Here is a 19,646-nt window from a genome sequence, read left to right as displayed (position 1 = left end):
AAAGGTGTCTTTGAATGAGCAGAAATTTTGTTTTGTTTGTTTGTTTGTTTGTTTGTTTCAGGACAGAGTCTTGCTCTGTAGCCCAGGCTGGAGTGCAGTGGCATGATCTTGGCTCACTGCAACCTCTGCCTCCTGGATTCAAGCGATTCTCCTGCCTCAGCCTCCTGAATAGCTGGGATTACAGGTGCCCGCCACCATGCCCGGCTAATTTTTATTTATTTATTTATTTTTGAGATGGAATTTCGCTCTTGTCACCCAGGCTGGAGTGCAATGGCACAATCTCGGCTCACTGAAACCTCCGCCTCCCGGTTCAAGCGATTCTCCTGCCTCAGCCTCCCGAGTAGCTGGGATTACAGGTGCCCGCCACCATGCCCAGCTACTTTTTATATTTTTAGTAGAGACAGGGTTTTACCATGTTGGCCAGGATGGTCTCGAACTCCTGGCCTCAGGTGATCTGCCTGCCTCAGCTTCCCAGAGTGCTGGGATTACAGGCATGAACCACCATGCCCAGCCAATTTTTGTATTTTGAGTAGAGACAGAGTTTCACCATGTTGGCCAGGCTGGTCTTGAACTCCTGACCTTGAAATCCTCCCGCCTCAGCCTCCCACAGTGTTGGGATTACAGGCGTGAGCCACCACGCCTGGCCTAGAAGTTCTTAATTTTAACACAGACTATTTAGCTCTGCTTGTTGCATTAATTCTTTTTGTATCTTGCTTAAGAAAATTTTGCCTACTCTAAGGTCATGAAGATTTTCACGTTTTTCTCAAAAAGCCTTATTGTTTGAACGATCATAGTTTGATCTATGGTTCATCTGGAATTGATTTTTCTGTTTGGTGGAAGATGCGGTCAAGTTCTCCCCTTTTTTCCCATATGGTTGTCCAGTTGACCCAGCACTATTATTATTTAAAAAAAAAAAAAATCCTGGGCCAGGCACAGTGGCTCACACCTGTAATCCCAGCACTTTGGGAGGCCAAGGTGGGCAGATCACCTGAGGTCAGGAGTTCGAGACCAGCCTGGCCAACATCTTGAAACCCCGTCTCTACTAAAAATACAAAAAATTAGTCGGGTGTGGTGGCAGGTGCCTGTAATCCCAGCTACTCGGGAGGCTGAGGCAGGAGAATTGCTTGAACCCAGGGGGGCGGAGGTTGCGGTCTGCCAAGATCATGCCATTGCATTCCAGCCTGGGCAACAAGAATGAAACTCTGTCTTAAAAAAAAAAAAATCCTTTCCCCATTGGCAATGAAATCTTGTTTTGTCATAAATGAGGTGACTCCATTTGTGTGGGTCAGTTCCTGGCTGGTGTGTCTATTATGAAGCCAGTGCCACACTGCCTTAACTAGCTTTATGATAGGACTCACTATGTGATAAGTTCTTCAGCTTTGTTCTTTTCCAAGATTTCCTTTTCAGGCCGGGCGTGGTGGCTTAAGCCTGTAATACCAGCACTTTCGGAGACCTAGGAGGGAGGATCGCTTGAGTCTAGGAGTTTGAGACCAGCCTGGGCAACATGATGAAACCCCTCTTTAGAAAAAAATACAAAAATTAGCTGGGTGTGGTGGTGCGCGCCTGTAATCCCAGCTACTCTCCTACCCAGCTGAGGCAGGAGAATCGCTTGAACCCCAGAGGCGGAGTCTGCAGTGAGCCGAGATCGCGCCACTGTACTCAAGCCTGGGCGACAGAGAGGGATCCTGTCTCAAAAACATAAGAAAAAGAAAAAAGAAAAAAAGATTGCCTTGTCTTGTGACCCTTTGTGTTTCCATATGAATCTTTTTTTTTTTTTTTCTTTTTTTGAGACGGAGTCTCGCTCTGTCGCCCAGGCTGGAGTGCAGTGGTGCAATCTCGGCTCACTGCAAGCTCCGCCTCCCGGGTTCACGCCATTCTTTTGCCTCAGCCTCCCGAGTAGCTGGGACTACAGGCGCCTGCCACCACGCCCGGCTAATTTTTTGTATTTTTAGTAGAGACGGGGTTTCACCGTGGTCTCGATCTCCTGACCTCGTGATCCGCCCACCTCAGCCTCCCAAAGTACTGGGATTACAGGCGTGAGCCACCGTGCTGGGCCTTTCCGTATGAATCTTAAAATCACCTTGTCCATATTTCTTTAAAGGTTGCTGTAATTTTTATTGGAATCTTGTTGATTCTGTGGATCAACTGGGGAAGTTTTTATCATACAGAGTTTTCTATTCAGTGAACATGCCATATTGTTCTGTTGATTTGTAGGGTTTTTATAGAAGACTTGCATATCTTCTTAGGTTTATTCCTAGGTATTTGATTTTTGGGGGGTTGCTATTTTAAGTTAAGCAATTATACCATCTATTAACAATAGCAGTTTTGTTTCTTCTTTCCAATCTTTATGCCTTTTATTTATTTTATTTTATTTATTTATTTTTGTTGAGACGGAGTCTTGCTCTGTCGCCCAGGCTGGAGTGCAGTGGCGCGATCTCGGCTCACTGCAAGCTCTGGCTCCCGGGTTCACGCCATTCTCCTGCCTCAGCCTCCCAAGTAGCTGGGACTACAGGCGCCTGCCACCACGCCCGGCTAATTTTTTTGTATTTTTAGTAGAGATGGGGTTTCACCATGTTAGCCAGGATGGTCTCGATCTCCTGACCACGTGATCCACCCGCTTCGGCCTCCCAAAGTGCTGAGATTACAGGCGTGAGCCACAGTACCTGACCTCTTTATGCCTTTTTTTTTTTTTTTTTTTTTTTTTTGAGATGGAGTCTCGCTGCTGTCGCCCAGGCTGGAGTGCAGTGGCGCGATCTCGGCTCACTGCAAGCTCCGCCTCCCGGGTTCACGCCATTCTCCTGCCTCAGCCTCCCGAGTAGCTGGGACTACAGGCGCCTGCCACCACGCCCAGCTAATTTTTTGTATTTTTAGTAGAGACAGGGTTTCACCGTGGTCTCGATCTCCTGACCTCGTGATCCACCCGCCTCGGCCTCCCAAAGTGCTGGGATTACAGGCGTGAGCCACTGCGCCCGGCCCTTTATGCCTTTTAATATATTTCCTTGTTTTGTTGCACTGGTTGGGACCTAGACACTATACTCTTTGTTGTGGGGGGTTCTGCTCTGTTGCCGAGGCTGGAGTCCGGTTGTGTAATTACAGCTCACTGCTGCCTCAACCTCCTGGTCTCAAGTGATTCTCCCACCTCAACCTCTCAAGTAGCTGAGACTACAAGTGCGCCACCATGTGCAGATCATTTTTAAATGTTTTGTAGAGGCAGGATTTCCTTATGTTGCCTAGATTTGTCTTTAAAAAAAATTTTTTTTTTGAGACAGAGTCTCACTCTGTTGCCCAGTATGGAATGCAATGGTGTGATCTGGGCTCACTGCAACCTCTGCCTCCCAGGTTCAAGTGATTCTCCTGCCTCAGCCTCCCAAGTAGCTGGGATTCGCTACTTTTTGTATTTTTAGTAGAGACGGAGTTTCACCATGTTGGCCAGGCTTGTCTCAGACTCCTGACCTCAGGTGATCCGCCTGCCTCAGCCTCCCAAAGTGCTGGGATTACAGGCGTGAGCCACTGTGCCTGGCCTTTTGTTTTGTTTTGTTTTGGCTTTTTTTTTGGCAGAGTCTCACTCTATCACCCAGGCTGGAGTGCAGTGGTGCGATCTTGGGTCACTGTAACCTCTGCCTCCTGAGTTCAAGCAGTTCTCGTGCCTCAGCCTCCCGAGTAGCCAGGAGTACGGGCAGCCACTGCCATGCCCGGCTAATTTTTGTATTTTTAGTGGAGATGGGGTTTCACCATGTTGGCCAGGCTGGTCTTGAACTCCTGGGCTCAAGTGATCCACCCATTTCGGCCTCCCAAAGTGCTGGGATTACAGTCGTGAGCCATCGAGCCTGGCCCTCTTTTTTTTTTTTTTTTTTTTGAGACAGAATCTCACTCTGTCGCCCAGGCAGTGGCAGAATCACAGCTCACTGCAGACTTGACCTCCTGGATTCAAGTGATCTTGCTGCCTCAGCCTCCCTAGTAGCTGGGACTATGGGCATGCATGGCTAATTGTTGTTATTTTTTATTTTTTGTACAGATGAGTCTCGCTATGTTGCCCAGGCTGCTCGCAAACTCACAGGCCTAAGGGATCCACCCACCTTAGCCTTCCAAGTAGCTGGGATTACAGGCGAGAGCCATTGCACCAGGGCCCACATATTATGTCTTTATCAGATTTCTCTCTAATGAGAGAATCCAAGCCAAGTGATGCTTTCTTTGGCCCTTTTCTTGAATCTTCATGACAAATGACTTCATTCGGTATTCATGCAATTATACTAATAATCACCTATCTTTTATCGCATATGTGCCATAGGGATTCACTTTGTTCTCCTCAGTAGTCATATGAATTAGGTATTCATTTTTCCAGGTGGGGCATCTGAGGCTTGGAGGGATCGAACCTCACAGCTGGTAGGCAGTGGAGCCAGGACTGCACCTGGCCCTGGGTGTCTTCAAAGCCCATATTATCTCTTCCCCCTCCTCCTCCCCCCTCTCTTCCTCCTCCTCCTTCTCTTCCTCCCCCTCTTCCTCCTCCTCCTCCAGGCTTTCTTCCCTTACAGATTTACTGGGTGTCTGTATTGTGTCTGGCCTGGTGCTAGTCAGGAGCTGTGGATCTTGCCCTTGATGGACTGTGTTTTGGAGAAAAACTAAGTTCTCATCCCTTGGAAATCAAAGCTGGCTGACTTGTCCCCAGACTTTTTTTTTGAGACAGAGTCTCACTCTGTTGCTCAGGCTGGAGTACAGTGGCCCCATCTCAGCTCACTGCAACCTCCACCTCCCAGGTTCAAGCGATTCTTCTGGCTCAGCCTCCTGAGTAGCTGGGATTACAGGCTCGCACCACCACGCCTGGCTAATTTTTTGTATTTTTAGTAGATACGCGGTTTCGCCACGTTGGCCAGGTTGGTCTCAAACTCCTGACCTCAGGTGATCTGTCCGCTTTAGCCTCCCAAAGTGCTGGGATTACAGGTGTGAGCTACTGTGCCGGCCAGACCTTTTTAAAGTTTTTTTTTCCCCAAGACAGAGTCATGGAAAAAAAAGTCACCTAGGTTGGAGTGCAGTGGCTTGGTTTCGGCTCGCTACAACCTCTGCCGCCCGGGTTCAAGCTTCTCCTGCCTCAGCCTCCTGAGTAGCTGGGATTATAGGCTTGCGCCACCACGCCCGGCTAATTTTTGTACTTTTAGTAGAGATGGGGTTTCGCCATGTTGGCCAGGCTGGTCTCGAACTCCTGACCTCAGGTGATCCGCCCACCTCAGCCTCCCAAAGTGTTGGGATTACAGGCATGAGCCACCGCTCCCGGCCTAAAGTTGGTTTAAAATCATAGACTTTTTCCATTTTAAGCTTGGGAAGGAGTCTTAGAGTTCTTCCAGTCCTGCTTTCCCATTTCACAAATGGGAAAAACTGAGGCCTGGAGACAAATTATTTTTGAGTTGCTCAGATAGTACTTGGCACATCAGAGTCACATGTGGGTTTGAATTTCAGTGATTGGGAGAACACAGTGCTTCCAATAGACCCCCAGAAGAAAAGCAACTTGGGGGGTGGGCATAGATGGATATGGTTCCGGGCACATTGAGTTGGATCTCATGAGAGAGGTCAAGGCCAGAGCGGCAGGTAGGGGAGGCATCCAACTGCCAGGACAGATAGAAATGCAGGGAGAGGGGGCCAGGCGCCGTGGTGCACCCCTGTAACCCCAGCACTTTGGGAGGCCGAGGCGGGCGTATCACTTGAACTCAGGCCTCACTGCTGTTTCAAAACAGTAGAGCAGGGTCGGATTTGAACCTGTGACCAGTGCTCTTGCTAATCAGTGCTACCTCTGTGACATGGATGAGGAACAAAATACAAAACCAGTCCAGAAATGTGAGGATGCTGGAGAAGTTTCCAGAACTGTGATGTGGAAGAGTTCTGTGCGCTCTCGGAAGAGCAGGGCTCTGGGGAGTTTGGGGTCACGCCTGTGTATGTTTCACATTAGCCTTCTAGATGACTTTCAGCAGCCTCGTCCTGGCCCCGAGCCTGAGGCTTTCGGAACTGATGGATAGATCCTTCAAAGCAGGGACCACGGGGCTGTGGACTAATTTCCACAGCTGGAACCTGTTGGATGTGTGTGCAGCCCAGGAGCCAGAGCACCGATGAGCCTGGGGTGGGTGGGCGGCGGAGGGAGGGAGGCTGCTGGCCTGCCTAGGAACTCTAGGCACTGCCCCATGTGGAAAATTTCTCCTGTAACCCACTGACTTCAAGAACCCGAGAGCCCCAGCAGTGTGGATCCCTCGCGGGTCCGAAGGGCCGCTTGTCCCTGTCAGCTGCTCTAGAGATGGCTGCTCTTAAAGGCTGGGAGGGCTGCATTCCATTCTTGGCACTGATCTGTCCCCTCCGTCTCTTTGGGCTACCTGCCTCTTCCCCGGTACTGAACCTTTTGCTTAGAGACTCAGCCTGTATGCCCGGTTCCCTTTGCTCCTATGACAGATCAGACCGGGAAGCTGGAGGGCTCATTCTTCATCTCTCAGCTCAGGCCAAAAGGGACTGGCGGCCCCCGTCTCTTCCTCTGCCCCCGTCTCTTCCTCTGCCCCCACTGCCCCTGCCCCTGCCCACTTTATACATTTAAGGGAAGTGATCCGAGTATTCAGGAACTAAAACTCAGTGCCTCGCCCCTGGGAAAGGACCCAAAAATGCCCCAACCCAGTGAATTTCAAAGGGAAACCCCAGGAATCTAGGTCTGAATTCTGAGCACCCCCCACCCACCTCCTGCATCAGCCTGAGCTGCTTGTTTTGTTTTTATTTATGTGTATTTGGCTGTCATCAAAGCGTCTGTTTGAAGAAAGGGTTCTGTGGTGAAGGAAAGAAAAAGTATAAAGTCAGTTTCTTCCTGCCTTTACACACAAGGCAACTGAGTTCTGGAAATGGGTCAGTCCAGGCTGGGTGAGGTGGCTCATGCCTGTCATCCCAGTGCTTTGGGAGGCTGAGGCAGTAGGATCATTTGAGGCCAGGAGTTTGAGACCAGCCTGGGTTACAGAGCAAAACCCTGTCTCTACAAAAGAAAATAAAGCCAGGCATGGTACTCATGCCCGTAGTCCCAGCCTCCTTGGGAGGCTGAGGTGGGAGGATCACTTGAGCCCCACAGGTCGAGGCTGCAGGGAACCATGATGGCACCACTGCACTCCAGCCTGGGTGATAGAGCGAGATGTCTCCTAAATAAAAACATATAAAAACACAGTAACTCCTTAAAATTATTAAATACTCATTTTCAATGATCAAATTTCTACTTGTTTCATATATATATCATAGATGTTACTCCTTTTTTTTTTTTTTTGAGACAGAGTTTTGCTCTTGTTGCTCAGGCTGGAGTGCAATGGCACAATCTCGGCTCACCTCAACCTCTGCCTCCTGGGTTTAAGCAGTTCTCCTGCCTCAGCCTTCCAAGTAGCTGGGATTACAGGCATGCGCCACCATGCCTGACTAATTTTGTGTTTTTTTTTAGTAGAGATGGAGTTTCTCCATGTTGGTCAGGCTGGTCTCGAACTCCCGACCTCAGGTGATCCTCCTGCCTCGGCCTCCCAAAGTGCTGGGATTACAGGCATGAGCCACTGCACCCGGCCTGGTTGAGCTGCATTTTAAGTCTCTTTCACTCTCTGGATTCTCCCTACATCTCCTGCCTCCCTGGTCTAGTCTGTTGCTAACACCCTGCCTCTCTCGGTAGTGTTCTATCATGTCTGTGTTTCCTGCTGCCCCGTGGGGGCTGGACCCCAGCTGTGTGGCATGAACAGGTGACCTGTCCGTTTCTGTTTCCCTGGGGGAGGGGAGGTCCGTGAAGCCCAGGTGCCCAACAGAACTGACTTTCCTTCCTCCTCCCACCACTTCCCCTCCCACCCCTCCCATAGACTGTTCCTTCCAGGACACCTGGGGAGCTCCCGGCACACCAAGGAAGCTCTTCTTAGAACCAAGCCTCCCGACCTTCTGCTCCTAAGACAGTCACTTGGCCTGCCCGGGACTCTTCCCTATGCTCTTCCCCCTCTGACTTCAGGCCCAGCTGCTCCCCACAGCCCTTCTCTAGTCTGAGGCAGGCATGCAGCTGAATTAAGCCAGTCCCTTAAGTCCTGACTCCCTTGCATCAGAGGGCGGGGCAGGCTGAGGTGTAGTCAGCGGGGACCCTGGCTTGGCCCTGGCCTGACCGGGAGTCTTGAACACTGTTCCCAAGTGGCATCTGTGATGTGAAAAGCTGCAAAGTAGCAGAGGCCAAGAGGGTGCCTAGGAGGTGCTGGGGAGGGCGGTGATGGCAGTGGGAGGTGTGGTTATTGCTCAGAAAAGGAGGCTGGGTGCCGTGGTTCGTGCCTATAATCCCAGCACTTTGAGAGGCTGAGGTGGGCAAATCACTTGAGGTCAGGAGTTCGAGACCATCCTGGCCAACGTGGCTAAACCCCATCTCTACTAAAAATACAAAAATTAGGCTGGGCGCAGTGGCTCATGCCTGTAATCCCAGCACTTTGGGAGGCCAAGGCGGGCAAATCACTTGAGGTCAGGAGTTTGAGACCATCTTGGCCAACATGGTGAAACCCCTTCTCTACAACAAAAAATACAAAAATTAGCTGGGCATGGTGGCATGCGCCTGTAGTCCCAGCTACTTGGGAGGCTGAGGCAGGAAAATCGCTTGAACCCAAGAGGCGGAGGCTGCAGTGAGCCGAGATCGCACCACTGTACTCTAGCCTGGGCAACACAGTGAGACTCCGTCTCAAAAAAAAAAAAAAAAATAGAAAAAAGAAAAGGAAACACAGGCCTTCTCCACACGTCTGTCCTACTGTGTTGAGCCGTGCTGTCCCAGGGCTGCTCAGGACCTGCCAGGTGATTCCAGGTGGGGGTTCGCCTTTTTTGTTACACATGCCCACCCAGAACCACCCCCAGGTCAGTTCTTTAGTTCATCTGCCATTTGTCTGTGAAGTCGTGTGTCAGATGCCACACAGAACATAAAAGTAAATAACAGCACCCATTTCTCATTCGACAAAGAGTGAGCTCCTAGCCTGCACCAGTCTCTGTTCTAGAAATCTGGAATAGAGTAGCGATCAAGACAGGCAAGGCTCCTGCCCTCACGGCACTCACAGAGCAGCAGGGCGGAAAGACAAGAAACAAGTAACCAAGAAATACAGTATTTAGGATGAAGTGGTATGAGGTCATCAGTGGGTGACAACTTTCTGTTTGTGAAGCTACTAGGTAAACTGTGATTTCATTATAGAAGGTGTTGGCCCCGTGATCTGCTTGTACCAGGCTCTGGGAGGGAGGCAAGGGGAGGGACCAGCCCTCCCCTGTGTAAATATGTCACATTTATGGAGCCATGTAGGTATACCCAGTCATTCTCTCACTAACCCTTCGATTAGTTTCCTAGGCTGTCATAACAAAGTACCACAAAGTGAGTGGCTTAAAACCACAGAAATTTATTCTCTCACACTTCTGCAGGCCAGAAGTCCAAAATCAAGGTGTCTTTAGGGCTACATTCCCCCTGAAGTCTCTAGGGGCAGGTCCTTCCTTGCCTTCTCTGGCTTCTGGTGGTGGCTGGCAGTGCTTCGTGCACCTTGGCTTGTAGCTGTGTCACTCTGATCTCTGCCTCCGTCTTCACGTGGCTGTCTTCCTTCTGTGTGTCTGTGTCCACATTTCCTTTGTCATGGCTGGGCACGGTGGCTCACGCCTGTAATCCCAGCACTTTGGGAGGCCGAGGTGGGTGGATCACCTGAGGTCAGGAGTTCAAGACCAGCCTGGGCAACACAGTGAAACCCGTCTCTACTAAAAATACAAAAAAATTAGACGGAAATGGTGGTGGGCGCCTGTAATCCCAGCTAATCAGGAGGTTGAGGCAGGAGAATCGCTTGAACCCAGGAGGCAGAGGTTGCAATGAGCTGAGATTGTGCCACTGAACTCCATCCTGGGGGACAGAGTGAGACTCTGTCTCAAAAAAAAAAAAAAAAAAAAAAAATTCCCTTGTCTTGTTAGGCCCACCCTAATCCCGTATGATCTCATTTTAGCTTGATCACATCAGCAAAGACCACGTATCACAGATATTAGGGATTTGACATATATTTTGGGGGAATGCAGTTCAACTCACAGTACCCCTCTAGGGACGTGGGTAGCCAAAACCGTTAGCAAATTACAGGAAACTGGGTAGGTCGAGCAGGGGAGGGCGCTGATTTCTGGTTAGTGCCTTCCCTGCGTCTACTGTTCGATCTGGGTCATAATCTTAGCTAATCCTACAACCTTTTTTTCTTTTTAAAATTACATTTTTATTTATTTATTGTCTTAGTTCACTTTGTGTTGCTATAAAGGAATGCCTGAGGTTAGATTTTTTTTTTTAAGGACAGAGTCTCACTCTGTCGCCCAGGTTGGAGTGCAGTGGCACCATCTCAGCTCACTGCAACCTCCGCTTCCTGGGTTCAAGTGATTCTCCTGCCTCAGCCTTCTGAGTAGCTGGGATTACAGTTGTGCATAACCAGGCCTGGCTCAATTTTTGTATTTTTGGTAGAGACAGGGTTTCACCATGTTGTCCAGTTTAGTCTCAAACTCTTGACCTTAAGTGATCCACTTGTCTTGGCCTCCCAAAGTGCTGGGATTACAGGCTTGAGCCACGGTGCCCAGCTGGGTTGGATTATTTATAAAGAAAGGTTTATTTGACTCAGCTCTGCAGGCTGTACAGGAAGCATGGAGCCAGCATCTGCTTCTGGTGAGGACTTCAGGAAGCTTCCAGTCATGATGGAAGGGGAGGGTGAGCTGGTGTGTCACGTGGCCACAAAGGGAGCAAAAGAGAGAGGAGGGAGGTGCCAAATATTTCTAAATAATCCAGCCTGTAGCCCCAGCTATTGGGGAGGCTGAGGTAGGAGGATCGCTTGAGCCCAGGAGTTTTGAGGCTACAGTGAGCCGTGTTCAAGCCACTGCACTCCAGCCTAATGAGCAGAGTGAGACTTTGTCTCAAAAAATAAAAAACAGGCCGGGTGCAGTGGCTCACCCCTGTAATCCCAGCATTTTGGGAGGCCGAGGAGGGTGGATCACAAGGTCAGGAGTTCAAGACCAGCCTGGCCAACATGGTGAAACCCTATCTCTACTAAAATACAAAAAATTAGCCAGGCGTGGTGGTGCATGCTTGTAGTCCCAGCTACTCGGGAGGCTGAGGCAGGAGGATCTCTTGAACTTGGGAGGCAGAGGTTGCAGTGACCCGAGATCGTGCCACTGTACTCCAGCCTAGGCGACAGAGTGAGACTCCGTCTCAAAACAAAAAACAAAAAACAAAAAAAACAAAACAAAAACCCAATTCGGTCTCATGGGAACTAACAGAGTGGGAATTCACTCTTTACGCAAGGAGGGTACCAAGACATTCATGAAGTATCCACCCTCATGTCCCAAACACCACGCACCAATTCCTACCTCTAACATTGGAGATATTTGAGAGATATTCATGTTTCAACATGAGATTTGAGATTTGGGGGGGACAAATAACCAAACTATGTCACTTGCTTATTTATATTCTTATAAAAATTTTGGCCAGGCGTGGAGGCCGAGGCCTATAATATCAGACATTGCGGGAGGCCTAGGTGGGCAGATGACTTGAGCCCAGGAGTTTGACACCAGCCTGGGCAATATGGCGAAACCCCGTCCCTACAAAAAATACAAATATTAGCCGGGTATGGTGGCCCACGCCTGTAATCCCAGCTACTTTGGTGGTTTAGGCACAAGAATTGCTTGAACCAGGGAGGTGGAGGTTGCAGTGTGCTGAGATCGTGCCACTGCACTCCAGCCTGGGAGACAGAGCGAGACTCTGTCTCAAAAGAAAAAAAAATTACCCCAGACTAGTTATTCTTTCTTTTTTGATACTTTGACACATGCAAAATAAATAACATTTTCAGGGTCTTAAGGTATAATTTTGTAAATTACTATATCCTCATAACTAAATGATATGATTAAACATTATTTTAAATTGGTATCCATTTTTTGTAAAATAGGATTGCTATCTACTCTTTTTTTAAATTTTTTATTTTTTAACATAGAGTCTCACTCTGTCACCTAGGCTGGAGTGCAGTGGCACAGCCATTGCTCACTGTAGCCTCTGCCTTCCAGGCTCAAGTGATCCTCCCAAGTAGCTGGGACTACTGGTATCTGCCAACATGCACAGATAATTTTTAAATTTTTTGTAGAGATGGGGTCTTGACATGTTGTCCAGGCTGGTCTTGAACTCCGGGTCTCAAGTGATCCTCCTGCCTCAGCTTCCCCAAGTGTTGGGGTTACAGGTGTGAGTCACCACACCCAGCCTATTCTTGCATTCATCAAATATTTGAGTGCCACACGAATCCCAGATCCAGATGTTCTTTTGTTTTTTCTGGTCCACATTTGGACTAAGATTGAAAATCATAACTTGTGGATTAATACCTGTGTGCATGTGAGAGCAGTATATATACCTGGGATTAAATGAGAGTATAAAAGTGTTATTTAAAGTATGTTACAGGCTGGGTGCGGTGGCTCACGCCTGTAATCCCAGCACTTTGGGAGGCCGAGGCAGGTGGATCACCTGAGGTCAGGAGTTCTAGACCAGCCTGGCCAACATGGTAAAACCCCGTCTCTACTGAAAATACAAAAATTAGCCGGGCGTGGTGGCAGGTGCCTGTAATCCCAGCTCCTCGGGGGGCTGAGGCAGGAGAATCACTTGAACCTGGGAGGCAGAGGTTGCAGTGAGCTGAGATCGTGCCATAGCACTCCAGCCTGGGGGACAAAAGAGAGACTTTGTCTCAAAAAAAAAAAAAGTATGTTACAAAGGGCAAGTATGGTGATATATACAAGGTATACATTTATTTGGAAACACTCCCAGATTACTTGCCATCTCTGAGACTCTCCATTTTAAAAAAGTAAAAAGTTTCATTGAAATATGTCACAGACCATACAATTCATTTCCCCCCCACTTTTTTTTTTTTTTTTTTTTTTTTTGAGACAGGGTCTGGCTCTGTTGCCCAAGCTGGAGTGCAGTGGCACGGTCATGGCTCACTGGAGCCTCAACCTCCTGACGCTCAAGCAGTCCTCCCACTTCAGCCTTCAGAGTAGCTGGGACCACCGGTGTGGGTCACTATGCTTGGCCAATTTGTGTGTGTGTGTGTGTGTGTGTGTGTGTGTGTGTGTGTGTGTGTGTGTGTGGAGCTGGGGTGTCACTATATTACCCAGGCTAGTCTCAAACTTCTAGGGCCAAGCGCTCCTTCCAGCTCTGTCTCTCAAAGTGTTGGGATTACAGGTGTGAGCCACCGAGGCCGGTCACAACTCACTTGTTTTTAGTATATTCACAGAGTTGTACAACCATTATGAAAGTCAATTTTAGAACTTTTTCATCATTCCCCAGAAGAACCCCACACCCATTTGCATCTTGAATATGTCGTAGGGTCCTAAGCAATCCGTTCACTGGGACTGGCCAGCAACGATTTAACTGGCTGTGACACTGGGCAAGTCCCTAAACTTCCCAGCTCCTCACTTTCTCTACCTCTAGTTACAGATGAAACTGACCGACTCGGTAACACTACCTACCTGTAGGTGCTCCACATGAGTGTGAAATGCATGAACTCAGTTATGTCTTAGGACAGCTCCTGGGCTGGCTATTTTTTCCCCATGTTATAGATGAAGAAGAAACTGATTCCCAGAGAAGCCAAGAGCCCGAGGCACAGGCTGGAGGCTCCGCTGGGAACTGAACCCTCTACATTTTAACAGTGTGTGGGTAGGGGTAGCTGAGCTTGGCCTTCAGTGCTGACTTGCAGGACTCTGGGGTCGTGATTTTAGTGCTCTTTATCCTGTTTGCTACCTGCCCAGCAGACCCCTTTGCACAGGGAGCTTTGCAGACATGACCTTGAGCAAGATTAGGGAGGAGAGGTGGGTGGAGGTGGGAGGCTGGCCAGAGAGCGAGAGCTGGGAGGGTACTGGGATTCTTTCTTTTTTTTTTTTTTTTGAGACAGAGTCTTGCTCTGTCGCCCAGGCTGGAGTGCAGTGGCGTGATCTTGGCTCACTGCAACACCGCCTCCCGGGTTCACGCCATTCTCCTGCCTCAGCCTCCCAAGTAGCTGGGACCACAGGCGCCTGCCACCACGCCCGGCTGATTTTTTGTATTTTTAGTATTCTCAGGGTTTCACCATGTTAGCCAAGATGGTCTCGATCTCCTGACCTCATGATCCGCCTGCCTTGGCCTCCCAAAGTGCTGGGATTACAGGCGTGAGCCACTGTGCCTGGCTGGTACTGGGGTTCTGACAGCAGAGTTTCTGCCAGGTGGGCCTCCTGGAAAATCTGAGTGGCGCCCACATATTCCAGGCACCTGGGTAAGGAAGGAGCTGGCCTTGCCAAGATCAAGGCCAGAATATCCAGCGAAGAACGGGGATGCCCCCTGGTGGATCTGCACTCCAGACGCCAAAACAAAAGCTGTTTTCCCCTGGATCCACTGCTTCCTAGGGTCCATGGGGAGGGACCTGGACACTGGTGTGGTCTGGAAACTTTTTTTTTTTTTTTTAAATTAGGACAGAGTCTCATCATGTCACCCAGGCTGTAGTGCAATGGCACAACCTCAGCTCACTGCAACCTCCACCTCCTGGGTTCAAGCAATTCTACCTCAGCCTCCCAAGTAGCTGGGATTACAGACGTGTGCCACCACACTTGGCTAATTTTTGTATTTTTAGTAGAGATAGGGTTTTGCCATGTTGGCCAGGCTGGTCTTGAACTACTGACCTCAGGTGATCCACCCATTTCGGCCTCCAAAAGTGCTGGGATTGCAGGCATGAGCCACTGCACTTGGCCAGGTCTGGGGTCATTTTTCAACCTTAGCATGTGATCAAGATTCAGTATTCGGGGGATGGGAGAGGAACCTGGGCCTAGGCATTAGAATGTATTGGATTCAAATCCCGCTCTGCTGCTCACGAATTGGGCATTCCTGGGCGAGTGAGTTGTCCAAGCCTCAGCTTCTCCTCCATTAAATGGGTGTAACTGAAGTTCTGCTTCACAGAGCTGTGACCATGATGAACCTAACACAAGATAACGTATGTAGAGAACCCGCCTGTGCTGACATGCATAGTAAATGGTAATGGTTGTAACTGGTAGAAAGAGTCTGCTCTGGGGAGCTTGAGCCAGTTGCTGTGTCTCTGGGCCTTGGTCTCCCCATTTGTAAAACAGAGACTGTCTTTTTTTTTTTTTACATTTTTTTTTATTAATTTTTTTGCACACAAAAACAATAAACATTTTCTAAAAATACATACAAATAAAAAGATGCGTATCAAACATATTAGGAAGGTTGCACATGGGAAGACGGGGAATAGAAATGGGGAGTGGGAATTAAAATAAATGAGAGAGGGACTTTATATGGATCAGTGATAATAAATCCTCTATTTGACGAAGAAGGAGAAGGAAGAGGAAGAAAAAGAAAGTGGGATAAAGGATCAGAAAGGGAGGAAAATAGAAAAAATTAGAGTATGACTCCAGGGTAGACCTAAAACAGAGACTGTCTTACCTTGCTTTTCCAGGTTGCTGTGAAATTTAGATCTTGAACACAAAAGAGAAATACCCAAGTTCTCTTACATACTTAAGGTGTTACTTTCTTTTTTTGTTTCCTTTTTGTGGAGAATGTGGTCTCCCAGCCTGGGTAACTTAATGAAACCCTGTCATGCTGTCATGCTGGGCGCGGTGGCTCACACCTATAATCCCAGCACTTTGGGAGGCTGAGGCGGGCAGATCACCTGAGGTCAGGAGTTCAAGACCAGCCTGGCCAATATGGCGAAACTCCATCTCTACTTAAAATACGAAAATGAGCCAGGCGCGGTGGTGCATGCCCATAATTCCAGCTGCTCAGGAGGCTGAGGCAGGAGAATCACTTGAACCCAGCAGGCGGAGGTTGCAGTGAGCTGAGATTGTGCACTATACTCCAACCTGGGTGATAGAGCGAGACTTCGTCTCAAAAACCAACCAACCAAACAAAGAAAACCAAAACCCTGTCTCTACAAAAAATAAAAACCTAGTTGGATGTGGTGGTGCCCCCCTGTAGTCCCAGCTATTCAGGAGGCTGAGGCTGGAGGATCCCTTGAGCCAGGGAGGTTGAGGCTGCAGTGAGCCATGATCGTGCCATTGCACTCCAGCCTGGGTGACAGAGCCGAGATTCTGTCTCGAAAACACAAAAAGAATGGAATCTTGCTATGTTCCTCAGGCTGGTCTCAAACTCCCAGGCTCAAGCACCATCCTCCCACCTCTGCTTTTCTAAGTACTGGGATTACACAGAGTTACTTTTATTTTTCAGTTCTGACCACATGAAAGGCTATGTTTATTTATTCAACAAATATTGACCATGGGCCTTTTAGAGGGCAGGTTCAGTGAACGGGATGAGACTATTACCCATATCAACATCTAAGTTCCATGAGAGTTCTGTCTAGTTCAAGGGCCGGCAAACTTTCTCTATTAAGTGCCAGAGAGTAAATACTTACAGGTTTTCAGGCCATTTGGTCTGTGTTGCAACTACTTAGCTCTGCCGTTGTAGCATGGAGCCAGCCCTATACAATATGTGAACGAATGACCGTGGCTGTGCGCCAGGAAAACTTTGTAAATGGACCTGAGAATTTGGGTTTCATACAGTTTTCATATCACAAAATAGTATTCTTTTGATTTTCCCCCCCAGTTAAAAAAAATGGAAAACCCCTCAAAACTTACGGCTCTTGCAGGGAAAAAAAAAATCTAGGCCAGTTGCGGTAGCTCATGCCTGTAATCCCAGTACTTTGGGAGGCTGAGGTGGGCGGATCCCTTGAGGTCAGGAATTCAAGACCAGCCTGACCAACATGGCGAAACCCCATCTCTACTACAAATATAAAACTTAGCAAGGTGTGGTAGCACATGCCTGTAATCCCAGCTATTCGGGAGGCTGAGGCATGAGAATTGCTTGAACCCGGGAGGTGGAGGTTGCAGTGAGTCGAGATTGCGCCACTGCATGATCTCAGTCTGGGCAACAGAGTAAAAAAGAAAGTTAAAAAATTCCTAACTTCTGGGACACACGAGGATAGGCCGTAGGCTGGATTTGGCCCTTGGGCTGTCATCATATGGTGGCCTTTGGCTGGTTTAACCTGTAACCTTCTTGGGATTTTCTTGTTTATATATTTATTTCCTTTTCTTTCTTTATTTTCTTTCTTCTTTTTTTTTTTTTTTTGAGACAAAGTCTTGCTCTGTTGCCCAGGCTGGAGTGCAGTGGCGCCATCTCAGCTCACTGCAACCTCTGCCTCCCGGGTTCAAGCTATCCTCTTGCCTCAGTTTCCTGAGTAGCTGGCACTATAGGCGTGTGCCACCACGCCCGGCTATTTTTTGTATTTTTAGTAGAAACGTTGTTGGCCAGGCTGATCTCGAACTCCTGACCTCAGGTGATCTGCCCTCCTCGGCCTCCCAAAGTGCTGGGATTATAGGCATGAGCCAGCATGCCTGGCCATCTTTGTGTTTTTAGTGGATACAGGGTTTCACCATGTTGGCCAGGCTGGTCTCAAACTCCTGACCTCAGGTGATCCCTCTACCTCAGCCTCCCAAAGTGCTGGGATTGAGCCACCATGCCCGGCCGCCTGGGCCCCTTTATGTAGCTTTTGAGGTCATCGTGGACTGGCGTGGAGGCCATGGTAGTACAGGGAAGCAGGTGGGTGGGAGACAGATCCAGGAAGGAAAGCCGACGGGGTGAGGTAATCGAACAGACGAGGAAGAGGGGTGAGGACTGTGGGGAACCGTGCAGGAGCAGCTTTTGTTTAGCGAGGGGCTCCCATGTAGGATCTGGAGCCTTAAGCCAGCAGGAACAACCAGCGTGTGGCTTCTGCCCCCAGGGAGCCGGCGGCTTGTGGACGTGATGGATGTGAACACCCAGAAGGGCACGGAGATGAGCATGTCCCAGTTTGTGCGTTACTACGAGACGCCCGAGGCCCAGCGGGACAAGCTGTACAACGTCATCAGCTTAGAGTTCAGCCACACCAAGTTGGAGCACTTGGTCAAGCGTCCGACTGTGGTAGGTCTGGGGCCCAGGTACCCTCCCCAGATACCTTCCACCTAATCTCCTTCCCTGTCCCCCTGCCACCTGGGCTGTGCCTTGCAAAAAGGCTCATGTGGGTGTGGCTGGCCGGGCTTGGCAGGCATAGGGGTGACTAAGGTTGGTAACGTGGTTTGTAGAGACAGGGATCTTGCTGTGTTGCCCAGGCTGGCCTTGAACTCCTGGGTTCAAGAGACCCTCTCACCTTAGCCTCCCAAAGCACTTGGATTAGAGGTGTAAGCTACCGTGCCCTACCCCCAGCAACTCTTTCATCTCCTTCCCTTCTACAAAGTGTGGGTCCTGTCATCCCTGCTCTTCCTTCCTCCCTTGTTGGGACTATTGAGCCCACAGTGGATGGGTGGAGGGGGTGGGGCCCAAGGACTCCCCAGGGAAAAGGGGTATTTCTGTCTGGCTCGGCAGTGGAGAAATGCAGTGCTCACACTGGTCTGGCTTTCAGGTAGACCTGGTGGACTGGGTGGACAACATGTGGCCCCAGCATCTGAAGGAGAAGCAGACAGAAGCCACGAACGCCATTGCAGAGATGAAGTACCCGAAAGTGAAGAAGTAAGACCACCTGGCTGGTGGCCAGAGCTGCAGGGGTGACCCCCAGGCTTGGGGAGGTGGGAAGGAGGCTCCTGGCCATCAATGAAGGCTTGAGCGTCACAACCGCTCCCGTTCAGAACTGAAGGACTGTGCCTATGGGAGCACAGCTGGGACAGGAGGGACGGGGTCCTTCGCGTGTGCAGGTTGGCTGAAGGGGCTCTGATGTCTGCTCTGGGACCAGCTCCCCTGGGGATCTGTGATCTGAGGAGGAGTGATGGCAGACGCCTCTGCATTGGTGTGTGTGTCTGTACGCAAGGGCACAACTGTGCATGCTTTTGTGCACTCCCTCCATGAGATATTGTGTCCTGGGAATGGGCATTTTCGGGGGACCTGCCCACATTGGATGCTTTGGTTTTGGTGAGCAATGGGGAAATACCTGGTGTTCTTTTGTTCCTTGGTGTTGAGACCTTGAAGCTCGTACCCAAAATAAGGTTTCCCAAGCATAGTCCAGGGGCCACCTGCTCACCTGATGTACCTTAGACAGTGCCCTCTGAGCAGGAGGTTGGCACTAGGTGGAGAAGTTAACCATGGTTCATTTTTTTATTTTTATCTTTTTCTGAGACAGAGTCTTGCTCTGTCTCCCAGGCTGGAGTGCAGTGGCATGATCTCAGCTGACTGCAACCTCCGCCTCCTGGGTTCAAGCAATTCTCCTGCCTCAGCCTCCCGAGAACGGCGCCCGGCCAACCACGGTTTAATAGCAAAGACATCACAACATGTGGCGTGACCAGCAAGTCCTGAGACTGGTTATTTAACACGGGCTGTAGCACCTTTGAGCCCCTCCATGTTCAAGGACTTGAGTAACAGAACTTTTGGGAGGAGGAAGTCACCTTTGAGGCTTCCAGCTCTGTTTCCAACTCTGAAAGGGGAAAGGGGCCGGGCATGGTGGCTCACACCTGTAATCCCAGCACTTTGGGAGGCTGAGGCGGGCAGAACATGAGGTCAGGAGTTTGAGATCAGCCAGACCAACATGGTGAAGCTCCGTCTCTACTAAAAATACAAAAATTGACCAGGTGTGGTGGTGCATGCCTGTAATTCCAGCAACTCAGGAGGCTGAGGCAGG

The 19,646-nt window shown here is 49.5% G+C and overlaps 1 protein-coding gene across 5 annotated transcripts in view; it reads left to right on the top strand.

Moving 5' to 3' along the window:
* The window catches only part of KDM2B (lysine demethylase 2B), a 153,644-nt gene that overhangs the window by 14,374 nt on the left and 119,624 nt on the right, over positions 1 to 19,646 (top strand). For all 5 annotated transcript variants that reach the window (XM_030821532.1, XM_030821526.1, XM_030821524.1 and 2 more), the window contains 2 exons: positions 17,784 to 17,962; positions 18,441 to 18,547. In XM_030821532.1, coding sequence (XP_030677392.1) covers positions 17,784 to 17,962; positions 18,441 to 18,547 — 286 coding nt within the window. The remainder of the gene's footprint in view (positions 1 to 17,783; positions 17,963 to 18,440; positions 18,548 to 19,646) is intronic.

This window comes from Nomascus leucogenys, chromosome 10, assembly GCF_006542625.1.
Source record: "Nomascus leucogenys isolate Asia chromosome 10, Asia_NLE_v1, whole genome shotgun sequence".
In the NCBI taxonomy this organism is placed as follows: Eukaryota; Metazoa; Chordata; class Mammalia; order Primates; family Hylobatidae; genus Nomascus; species Nomascus leucogenys.
This window is presented reverse-complemented; position numbering and strand designations above follow the sequence as displayed.